General features: G+C 44.8%; 1 protein-coding gene across 1 annotated transcript; it reads right to left on the bottom strand.

Moving 5' to 3' along the window:
• Nucleotides 1–408: 408 nt before the first annotated feature.
• On the bottom strand, nucleotides 409–8,729 carry TRIML2 (tripartite motif family like 2). Its single transcript, XM_075557235.1, has 6 exons — nucleotides 8,574–8,729; nucleotides 7,808–7,903; nucleotides 3,360–3,464; nucleotides 2,129–2,151; nucleotides 1,854–1,954; nucleotides 409–995 (listed from the first exon to the last, which is right to left on the bottom strand). Exons 1-6 carry the CDS (start codon nucleotides 8,727–8,729, stop codon nucleotides 409–411), a joined length of 1,068 nt encoding a protein of 355 aa, XP_075413350.1.
• Nucleotides 8,730–12,560: the final 3,831 nt, after the last annotated feature.

Here is a 12,560-nt window from a genome sequence, read left to right as displayed (position 1 = left end):
CCTCCCTTCCACTTGGAACTATAGCATGACACTGAAATTTCCGATTTGCTTTCATTTTTAATGGTATCCAATGTTGCCAATGTTTTAAGAAATGCATAGTGTCTTTAATGTAGTCCTAAAGACCTCAATTAATCTGGAAGCTGGCTAAATTCCGGCTGTAATTTCCCAATAGTTTGCTGCATATGCTCATGTTCTAACTAGTGTAGAGTAGTTCTGTCATTATTGTTCATGACTCGGGTTAAATGCAACACCATCCACTAAGAGTCAGTCTTGAAATTTTAGGAATACAAAAACATGGAGGCATTGAACTCAGGTTCAATCAAGTCAAAGTCATCTTTAATTTTACACAAAACATTTCACAAAGTCATGGCCTGAACTTCAGGGTTGTCCCTGGCTTTGGATTTTAGACTAAGGGCTGGCAGCAGTGGCAGCAGCAGCACCATTACTAGAAGGTTCTGGAGGGGCACAAATGGTAAGAGAGTCAGAATTTATGCCTTCATTTGTGATACATAAAGAAAACATAGGCCGGATAGTACCACGGAAGTTAATACCGGAAAAACTATAAATGTGAGATTTATCTGTCACATTATAGAACGAGACTTGCCCGTGCTCATAATCTAGGAAAACTCCAACTTTGTGCACAGGCTTTTTCACAGAAATCCTTTTTAAAGGGGGGTAGACCCAGAAGGTATTGTTGGCCCCCATCACGGATCTTGTGAGCAAGAATTTCTCGCCCCCAGTTTTGGGGACTTTGCTCAGCTTGGTCGTACGATCCTTACAGATGCCTATCTGCCAGTGGACTGCCTTCTCCACATCCACCTCCCAGTAGTGCCTCCCTGAGATGAAATTCTCTGCGGCAAACACAATGGCGCTGAAATCAAATTTCCCCGGGTTGCCAGATGCAGCCTGCTGGTTGTTGCGAAAGCTGACATTTCTCAGATCTGAAGACACAGCCAGATGCGGATGAGCGGTTGCAGGGTCTAAAGTGATGTGCCCTGCAAGGAGAGACGTGCAGTGAACCTAACCCGTCTTCTGGGCCAGCTCCACAGACTGCCCACATTGTACACAGAGGACCCTCCCAAGCAGTGCGCACAAACCTCGGGCACACTAAGAGGAGAAACAATGGAATGGAATCCGGAGGTTGGAACCTCACGGCTTTGTTTCAGTAAATGCACATCAGAGGAGAAGTCAATCAATCACTGAATGGAAGGGGACAAAATCTACCTGGAAGAATTACACAAAAGCAAAGGCTTCAGGATAGGTTTAAAGTTACCTTCAATACAGAGGCTCTGCTTGGTTAGGTAGCTATTCCCACACCAAGCTATCAAGAGGAGCCCAGCTCTAGTCCTCTAGAGAACTTCTCCAGGCCTGAACATTTGCTAATAGAGCATTTGCTTCACGCTTCTTCTCTGTCTGTAATTTACTCTTCTAAGTTTAAATTTCACTTAAATGCCACGAAATTGCTGCTAGCAAACTCCTGACATGGAGTCATTTTCAACAAGACCAGGCGAGCAGAGGCTCACACACCAACAAGGCTCTTTCACCGAATGAAGTGGTGAATAAAACAGAAGCCGGGTGTGATTTTCTTAGAGCTGAATAAAAGACATCCTGGGTTCAAACTGCCAACTTTCAATGGTTGGCCACCGCTTAAGCACGGTACCGCTCGGTTCCTTTCTCCATCTGTGATAAGACAGGTTATTTCTGCTGTAGTCCCTGCAGCATCTCCAGGTAGCATAGTGAGGTCTTTACGTTTTCAACCCAACATTTTGTTTAGGGGAGCATGATGGCCGAATTCTTCAGGAAAAAAACGCACAGTGGCAGTTCCCGGTCATTGTGAACACATGTCAACTTACTGTAGAGCATTGTCAGCCTGGTGCTCATTCCTACGACTTGGAATAAACACAGGTCAGTGAATTGAACAGGCTCCAGGCCCAGAGGAAACAGTGACTCACTCCTATAAAGAAAAGATAACAGAGGCTATTTGCCCATGTCCCATGCCCTTCCAGGTGGAGTAGAGATGGCATCGGACATATCCTAGCAGGGTGGGAGGATGTCCTTCCCATCCCTGTCTCAACATCCCTCCCCTGGGCTCCCAAGGACTTCCATTGTCTCCAAAATGAAAACGTACCTTTCCAAAGATGATTTTGCGATCTAAAGGGGAGAAAAAGAAACAAAGTTACCACTCTTCCCAAACCAATCTCACTGGTTTGGAGTCCATTCAGATGCATAGGGACCCTTGAGGGCAGAGGAGAACGGGCCCTGGGAGTCTCCAAGGTGAGGATCCCTGGGAGTGGATGGGCTGACTCATTGGTCAGCAGTTCAAAACCACAAGCTGCTCCCTGGGAGAAAGAGGAAACTTTCTATGCCCACAGAGTTACGAGTCTCGGAAAGCCACAGGAACTGAAATCTTTACCGAGGCACATATTTCTTCTTACTCCCGTGGAGCAGTTGATGGTTTTGAAGCACTGACCTTGTGGTTAGCAGGGTAATGCAGAACTCCGTAGGCTACCCAGGCTCCTAAAAGTTACTCCTGGAAACACTGAGATAGGGGAAGTCTCAAAAAAAAAAATGTTCAAAGGCAAGGAAAAAGCATCTTGTGAGGATGAAAGCAAGGAAAAAGCATACTGTGAATTTAGGGTTGTATTGCCAAAAAGCACAGAGAGCTCGAGGCTAACAGAATCTGAAAAAGTCTCCCATCGACCCTTTGGAAAAAGCTTGGTTCTCCGAAATGCTAAATTCAGACTTCTAGTCTCAAGAACCATGAAAGAATACATTCCTCTGTTATCACATTGTGCGGTACCCTACTGGTGCAGACGTTCCGGCTTGGCTCTGAGAGGCTGGGTTGGCAGTGCAACCTCCCCCATAGCTCTTCCTTGTGGGAGGAAATGTAGCCTGAGTCGGCTTCCACAATGATTAGAGACCTGCACAGAGCTGAGTCCCTATCTGCCTAACACTCAATTGCTCCAACAACTGGGAAACTTCCAGGGGGTTCCGGTGCATGGCCAAGCAAGCGCTGGACTGCTACCCACCACGGCAGGTCGTTCAAAGCTACAAGGCGCAAGATGACGCTACCTGCGCCAGCACAAATGGGACATCTTGAGAAGCCTATATCCTTTAGCTCTGAGTCAGATTCGCCTAGAAGGTGGGGTATCCGGGTAAAATCAAACCCAAATCCAAACCGAGACCCGGCTGTATCTCCTCCATCCCGTGGTGTGTCCTTACTTGGCTGGACAAGAGTCACACCTTCTTCAAGGTTGTTCGAAGACCACGGGGCTTCTCTTGTGGCAGTGGCCCATCAGAAGTGATTCACCCCTCATTTCTCAAAGATTGCCAGGGCAGCTTCCGCAGCCAAGGCTTACCTGCGGAAAGGCAGGCTTCTTCTCCAGCTCTGCGATGCTCACCCGCAGGCTGCCCACCTGCCTGGAGACGGAGGCCACGCTTGCCCTCCGTTGATTCATACGTTCCTGCGCCAACGTACACAGTCTTTGCGGAGGCATCTCCTGATTACTCATCAGCAACTGGTAACTTCCTCTGTTATCTAACCCAGCCATCGCTCTGAAAACCTGTTGTCAGGCTGTTGTTGTTGTTGTTTACCCCTCCCTTTTTCCCCCTTTCCTCCGTCCACCATTCCAGGAACAGACATGGGCAGTGCCATGCCCTATGTAGAACAGGACTTCTCGATCGGAGTTTGGTTATTTCACATTGACACGTGTACGTGTAGCCCACTTCTTCAGAGAAGTATAATCTGGGCCTCCAACGGGTCACACCTTTTGGCAGGCTCTTTTCTTCATTAAGATGCACTAATCAAAGTGTACAACAGTGACACATTCAACTCCATTGATTTACGACTGCCTGCCTCCATGGCGATCAGCATTGAGTTCGCTGCTGCAGTTGTCATTGCGTCATTTAGCTCTTATCATTTGTTGACTGTGTGGGGTTTAGAATCATAGTGAATGTTCATTTCCACTCATCATTTTAGGAAGCCAACCATGGATAGCCATTTCCTTCCACGTAGGCACATGAAACACTTACTCGTGTTCTTTTTCTTCTCCTGGAACACTGTCAATGAAATGATGGTGCTCGGAAGGCTGCAATGGGTAAGTTGAATCAAAATGTGTATGAATTATTGAACGTAAACAGATGATCTCCTTTGTAAACCTTCACCTAATTCACAAAAAGTTTTAAAAAAAACCCAAACAAACTTTAAGTAGTGATAGATTATATCACTGAGCTGCCAGTCGGCTTTCTTTTAAAATAAATAGTGTGCTTTGGAGAAGCATTTTTTATCCATGCATATAGAGCCACGTTGTCCTTTTATTTTTTTTTAACGTTGAAGAGTTTCCCATTGTAATGTAAGCAACAATGTTATTTCAAGAATCCCATGTGGTTACAAGTTATATCAACTCTCTTACTATCAAATTCATGATAGCAGATAGTTCTTAAACAATATGTATAAGACATACTTAATACAAGTCCAAGATACTATTTACTAAGTTCTACCCATTCAATCCATGCAATGATATTCAGAACAAGGTGCCTTTATTATCCCTGTTCCACAATTAAGGAAACTGAGTCAGAAGTTAAGTAACATGTCCCAAAAGACTAAGGAGCTAGGAAATAGCAGAACACAGATAGGAACTCCAACAATCTGGCTTTAGAGAGTACTTGTTAATCGTGGCTGCCAGCAAGCTTGGTTTTATATTGGATTATTGTTGGACTGTTAACCACAGGGCCATTAACTTCAAATCCACCACCAGTTTCTCAAGAGAAAGATGAGATTTTCTGCCTTGAAAACCCACAAAGGCAATTCAATCGTGTCCTGTGGGGTGGCTATGAGTCAGAATTGACTTGTTGGCAGGGAATGCAGTTTAGAAATACATTTTTAAGATAAATTCTCAAAAATAGAATTATGTCTAAATATACATTTATAATCATCTATCGCACTTATTAGATATCTTCTTTTGAAGTGGACACAATGGTCAGCCTTATTTTCTCTTTTCAAATATTGTAACAAAGTGCTTTTTACCCTCCTACCTGAGTTACGTTCAGGGACTTCTCTAGCTTTGTGGAAGAACTGCTCAGTTGATCCAGACTGGCTTCGTTCAAGCTGAAGTTCAATAACTATCTTTTCAGTTTCTGGACAGTCACCTCAGTCGCTTCATTCAACAATGGTCTGTTCATCCTATATTTAAACTCAATAATCTTTTAAAAAATCTTCTCATCTTCTTTTGTCAGCAACAGAGATACAGACTTCAGGTTAGACATGGCAGATTTACCACAAATGGTTATCTTCTTTCCACCTCTAACTCCAGCAGAGACCAAGGCCATAAAAAGTGTGAATCAAGGCATACCATAATAATAAAAAAGACATATTCAAGGGAAACAGAATTCTGTAGCCAAGATGAACCACGGCATCAAGACAGTAAGACATGCAAAATGAAAACAATGTTAACTGACCCAGTTAAACTTACAAAACTACCAATTCAAATAGCAATGGGAAGAAAATTAGACCTGCTAGGCACAGCACCAGTGCGAGTCCCTGCTATTTTGGACACAGGTGCGAGAAAGGACAAGGGTGGGTAACCCCAAGGTGTTTAGACCAAGCAAGTGGAGAAATGAAGCCACCAGAACGTTGAAAGAAAAACGATGGAAGAAGCACGTTCTGAAGGGAAGGAGTACACGAGGAACTCAGACGGGGCTATCGCAGTGCAGTGTATCGCTTGACAGAGGCCTTTTATATCTGGATGGTCCTCTAATCCCCACACAATTACTCTGAGAAATGGTAGCAAAATAGAAACAGCAGAAGCAAGAGGCTTTCATGAGACAGCACAGTGGGCTCCCTGGCCCACGATGCGAGGTAGTTACTGCGGAATTGTCACCTTCAGGGGAGGAGACTTGCTTGCCCAGTAGAGTGCCTTTGGGCTAAAGTAGCTATGGGACACTTGTGAGAGGCCAGGCCCCAATGGGGCAAATAGGAAAGGAAGCTTGTCCTGAAGGGCTGAAAGAAATCTGCCGTCAAGGAATTAAGGAGACCTGTGTAGCTGAGAGGAGTTGAGTCTGCTGTCCTGCACTGCCAAAGGGTGACATGCTTCTTGATCCTAAAGTTGTATCGCTTTCTTCCTGAATACATTCCATAATCATATCCCTTCAGTTCTTGGTGCAATATAATGCAATGAATGTCTGAGCTCAGCAGAGAAATAAGTGTACGGTGGGAGGAATGGCTAGTGTCAGAAGTTGTGGGAAAGATGGAGAATGGAAGGAGTTTGGTCTGTGTTTCAGAAGAGATCAGCATTGGGCTTCATCTTAGGACTGTACTAAGTGCAAAGTTGGTGGCTTAAGCCTACTGCTAACTCTGCAGGAGAAAGATGAGGTTCTCTGCCCCCATAAAAGATCTACAGTCTCAGAAACCCCAAAGTCCTCCAGCGTCTCTCTATGAGGCAGAGTTGACTTGGTGACAGTGTATGGTGGTTTCAATGACTTGGCTCCTTGATCGGCTGATGTCACCAACCACTAGTCAGTTCTCCCTTCACCAGTCCCAAGCAGTGTACCCAGATCCTGAGGCCACTCCTTCTCTCTGGAATATTCATCCTCCAGAAAAACAAATTGCTCCTTCCCTCACTTCCTTGAGTCCCTTCCCAAATGTCACTTTCTGAATAGCAAAGTTTTGCTCATTTCATTTAAAAAGGTACTCCTTCAGGCAATCTTTCCTGCTTTATCTATTTATCTATCTATCGAGCTATAGATGTAGATATCACAGTGGCACATATCACTATGGTTTTGTTACATGCTGCTGAATCAATTCTGATTCATGGTGACTGGGGCGTTGCATGCGTTTTTGTTGTTTTTTTTAAAGCTGCGACCTTTTGGAAGCGGACACCAGGCCTCACACTTCCACGGCACCACAGGGTGGGTGGTTTGAACTGCCAACCTTTGGGCTAGTAACCCATTTAACATTCTGTGTCATCCAGGGACTCCTAGTTACTAGGTGACATATTTGACATTTTCCTTTTTTCCTATTAGAATCTAACCTCCAAAGGGGCTGAGTTGTTTTGTCTACCTACTGTCTATTCACCAGCTTCTATTATTGTCCTCGGCAAACAGTAAGACTTGAATATTGGTTGAACATTTAATGGAGGAAAAGTAGGGGTGTCGGGAGACAACTGAAACAAGCTAGCCGAGTCAGGCACTTCTCCTTACTTACTATCCAAAACTCGAGATTTATTCTCATGGAAAATTAAAACTTGGAAGACTCAGAATCTGGGGCATTTGCCACAGAAGATTGGGGAGCACAAAGCAAGTGCTTATGAAATGAGACGTGAACCCGGGTGTAGTAGACAGTGGGAGAATCAATTACGAAGGCACGTCTCCATTTTCCCTTTGTAGAGGCTGCATGATTTGGATGCCCACCCAAACAAAATCCAGGAGGCCCTCATTTTCCTAAACCATCATCGCAAATTATGCTGCCAAGCCTTTTGGTTTTTGCCACGCAGGGTGGCAAACACCACCTCATGAACAAGTTAATATTTTAATTTGTGGTTCTCTTGTCATGAGCAAAGTTCAGGATCTTTTTCTATTTTGTAAAAATTATAATTTTGTAATTTATTTTTCTTAATTCCTCGGATAATTTTCCCGAGTTGCTAGTCTTTTTCTTATTGACTTAAGAAATCGTAACACATTAAATTAGCCCTTTTCTATTCCACAGTATATTTTCCCTCGTTGGCCCTTTTGTCTTTTGACCTTGTTTGCAACATTTTCTATCTGACATCACTGGTCATTTTTCCACCCAAGTTTCAGGGGTAGCACTTACCTGAAGCCCCACCATTCTGGCTTGCTCATTAGCCAATAAAATTTCGATAGCTTTATATTGCTTCTTCCACATGTCTAATCTCTCTCGAAAGACCGTCTGGAGGAAAAGACATCACAGAATTTCAAGTAAATAAGTTGATTCAGACAGCTGAATTCTGGACCTGAGATTATTGAAAAGCCAACTTGAACAACAGCCAGTGAGCAAACCAATTGTGAATCAGTCCCCTCCCAGTTGCTCCATCACTTGGCTACCTCATGCGTGCACCGCAGAATTGCTGCTCCACCGTGTCTTAGGGCTAACACTGCTGAAAAGTAAAATGTGAGGCCAGGATCTTGAGGTGCCTCCGTGTTGGCTTGAATGTCTTCGAGTGGCTTCTAAGCACCAACCTCATCCGGCAATTCCATTTAAGACGCCCAAGGACTTCTTGGGAAGACCTGCCTATAGGAATTCTCAGCTCTGTAGCTCAAAAGCTAAATACCCAAGCCAACCAGTGTCTTGGCGTTGATTCGCCCTCCCGCAACCCTCAAGGTTGGAGTAGAACTAGGCGTTCGGCGGCTGTGCGTTGCAATAAGAGGAGAAAGTGCCCACTCTGTCCTATAGGGTGACTGGTCTGACCTAACTGCTGGCCCAGTGCAGAACCAACTCCTCCACCAGAATTTTAAAGGACGAAGCAGGGCTTGTTTGTGTTCTCTGAAAAACACAAACGAAGGCACAGCTCCAAATCACGCAAAGACATAAACGACAGAGGATCAACCCCGGCGCTTACCAAGTAATACTCAATGGCCTCGTCCGGGCCAGACACCGTGTGCTGCCCGTGTCCCTTGGACTGCTCGCACTTGTCACAGAGTGGGGCTTGGTCATCGTCGCAGAAGAGCTGGCCTGGTTCCAGGCGTTGCGTCTGTGACCTGGGCTTCGACAGCATTGCGGCGGGTGTCTCCGGCCGGGGAACCTCTGGCCACTGGCCGCAAGGAGAGGAGACTGGAGGGTCTCTGCGAGCTCGGGGCCACCCTAGCCCAGGACGCGCCCGCAACCACGCACCGAAGGTCCAGAGATCGAGCAGCTAGACACTCGGACTCCCCAGTCAGACGAAAGTTGGCTCCAGCATGCGTGGATCAGCGATGGGAACCCTTACACTCAAGCGGTCTGACAGCTTTTTAAAGCCACACGTTGAAAACGCAATGACCAGAGACAGCGCAGCGCACACGCGCACCTGCCCAGCCGGACGCCCGCTGGCGAACTGCGATCTCGGAGGCGCTGCGCTGTACTTTTGGAGGAACTTCCGGCCCGAGGAAGGTCAAGTGACCTGAGCCTTCAGCAGACACTCCCTCTCCAGGTGCTTGCACCAACCGGAAAACAAGGGCCCTTTGATGTCACCTTACGGGAGACGGCCACTGAGTGCCAACATTACAAAGCCTGAACAGCCCCTCCAATGTGGCGCCGAGACGCCTGGCCTGCTTCACTGCCGTCCTTGTCAAGGTCGCATGTTTAAAAAGTAAACAGAAAGCCAGCGAATGCGTTCCCCAAAAGATTCACACACGTAAAGAAGGACAAGGCCCTTGGTGCTAGGCAAGTCGGTGTTTTCGCTTGTTTTCAAGAAAACTGGCAGGATACATGCCACTCGACTCCTACATTCCCATTTATGTCCAATTATTTTATTACCTTCGATCAACCAATCTACCTTTTCTCAGATCAAAACAAAATATTTTTAGTTAAAGTCTATGCTTCAAAGGATCCTGGGGGCGCAGTTCGGCTCCGAGCCGCAAACTGCAGTTTAAACCGACCAGCCGCACGTCGGCAGAAAAGCGCGTTCCCCCTCCCGGGAAAGTGTATGGTCTCGGACACTCGCGCGGCGGCTCTCTCCGGGCCTATAGGGTCTGTGTGCGCCGGCATGGACTCGGTGCCAGCAGGGATACGAGGTTCTTCAAAGGTATTCGCTAGGCCATTGGGAACTTTCTTCTCCCATGGCGAACGCCCTCTGTGACTGTTGTTCAGCACGGCCATCGGTAAGACCAGGGCACCAGCACAATCTTTTAGTCTCGTAACCTTTGCCCCGTTTCCACTCATTACCCAGAACTTTGGGCAGTATCTCTGGAAACGAATCAACTTGGCCCGTAACAGAGCTCCCAAATGTTGTTTTCTGAATGTAGTCACATTTCCACATCTCCGGTCCTCTGATTTTCCATTTCTTTTACTCTTTGAGTTCATTGGTAAAGCATTCGCCAATATTTGAGCATCAATAATCATGTGCATATGATGTTTTGTTGCTGTACATCTTAAAACAGCATTTCTAAAAGTAAACTTCAAGACTTGCCTTTGCCCTTCTGATTGCGTTGTCCTTTCGTGGCGATGAGAGAACGCTCTCCTGGACATTAATTACTAATCAAGGAAGTGGGATCAAACGCCATCACACTAGTCGTCAAGCGTTGTAATTTTTATCTCTGTATACTTGCATACGCATGGCGCAAAAGAGAAAATTTTAAAGGCCCGTTTTCTTCGGTAATATCTTTATGACTTGATGAAGCAGAATATTAAATCTCAACCTTTGTGTGCAGAATTTAATATTTACTGATAATATTTCATATTCTAGAAATTATGCATGAAGCAGTTATACTGTATATGGCAGTATAAGGTGCTGCACACACTTCATGGGGAAAAAATGGTTTGAAAAGATGGTGGGCTCTCTCCTTGACGGCACAGTGGGTTCCACACTAGACCTCAAACCAAAAGAGGGTAGGAGTTTCGGGAACCTTTTACTGCTCCCTCCCCCCAGTGCACACAAAGGTTATCTCAGGGGAAAATATACCGGTGAGTCTCTGCATTGCTAATTTAGCCATTTTATTTTGTACATTTTTAATGGCAAAAACACCTCTGAAGAAACTAAGATTCAAAGTTGGCCACTTGGAAGATAGCTTCTCTTACACTAACCAAGTGGCCCTGTCGTTTCGAGGAAAATGGCTGAGAGTATTAGTAGCAATTTTAAGATGGAGTTTCAAACAAAAATTAAAATGCTGGGTAACTTACATTAACTGCTGTTTTATATTGTTAGGTTTCCAATATTTATTCTTCTTTAATGAGACTGATGGCAATATTAACCAATTTGAGTTTTTAAAAAAATTGAGTGAAATGTGAAGATGTTTAGTAGGTTGAAAACTCAGTAACCAAGATTTTCTAAACAACCAGAGCATATAAATCTTACAAAAGATGGATTCAAAGTATAAGGCAGATTAATTAAATTTAGTAGAATACAAAATATTCATTGTCATAATTTTGGGGCGGGGGTGCGGATCACAACTAAAAAGGCTATTAAAGCTTTCCCAACTACTGGTGAGGTACTATTTCTTCATATTACAACCTACTGAAAATGAAGCGTGTGCATGGCATACTAAGCAACCTATGAAGGACCTTCAAAAAGTGTGTCAAATAAATGGAATAAAATAAAAATGGAGTTTTTACAAAAAATTTTGATGCACTTCATACTGCAATAGGTCTTCTGATAAACCAGACCCTAGAGAGATTCGCATAACCGTAGAATTATGACACATAAACAAAACTGTCTGGAATCTTCATCAATAACTTTCATATGAAAGTCCTGAAACTGAAAAGTGGAAACCATGGCTGCCAAGGGCAGAATGACTGAAGCTAAGGTTGCTATCTTATGAAGTAGATAAAACTATCATTTTAGCGGCAATTTTTGAGTACTTGTTTGTGCTCCAAGCAATGTCTGAGCAAACTACTGCTTCAGGGCACCAGAGATACCCCAATGCTCAAATGTGACTTAAGGAGAACCTGTATTAAATCTTAAACAGGACAAAAACAAGGTACAGCATCCAGGTGAGGGAGACCAAGAGTTTGCAGAGATTTGAAGATTATAAAAAGGACATGGAGGGCAAACAAAATTGTCACAGGGGAGTGATTGGCAGCAGATCAATACATCACAGTTACAGGAGGGACAACAGAATTAGGCAGAGGATCATGCTGTGCCTAGCACATTATGTTAGAAAAACTCAGAGGCTTGGCTCAGGGCCTTTCAGGGTACTCTGCTCATGACTCATAACTCTGCCCCCTTAGCTTTGCAGGCTCCACCAAAGATACACTCAGGCAAGGCCCCTGGGCTGGCTTGGGGCATGAAAGTAATTCACTTTCCAACTTTGAGCTGCCTGAGGGAAAGACTATTTACATCCTTGGTAAATAGTCTGAAGGAATTCAAGGAGGCTTAATCTACTTAATCTATTTGGGGACTCTAATTTACGGGCTTTCCCTGTTACACATACCTTTCTGCAAAACTAGTGCCCAGAACACTATCAAACTTTTGAATTGCCGACTTCGTTGGTAAAACATACACCAGACAGCTTTCTTTTATTAAATTGGCACTCTACGATGCTCACCCTCCCGACACAACTGCTGAAGCCAAAGCGGGTGAACAAGTAAATGTGGTGAAGAAAGCTGATGGTGCCCGGCTATCAAAAGAGATAGTGACTGGGGTCTTAAAGGCTTGAAGAAAACAAGCGGCCATCTAGCTCAGAAGCAACAAAGTCCACATGGAAGAACACACCAGCCTGTGTGATCGAGTGGTCCCAAAGGGATCAGTTACCAGGCATCAAAGAACAAAAAATCATACCATTGACTGCACACCTCCATGATAGGATCGCTGAAGACAAATGGGTGCATAAGCAAATGTGGTGAAGAAAGCTGATGGTGCCCGGCTATCAAAAGAGATAGTGTCTGGGGTCTTAAAGGCTTGATGGTGAACAAG

This window comes from Tenrec ecaudatus, chromosome 8 (genome assembly GCF_050624435.1).
Source record: "Tenrec ecaudatus isolate mTenEca1 chromosome 8, mTenEca1.hap1, whole genome shotgun sequence".
Classification (NCBI taxonomy): domain Eukaryota; kingdom Metazoa; phylum Chordata; class Mammalia; order Afrosoricida; family Tenrecidae; genus Tenrec; species Tenrec ecaudatus.
Note: the sequence above shows the minus strand (reverse complement) of the source record. Positions and strands in the feature narration are given on the sequence as shown.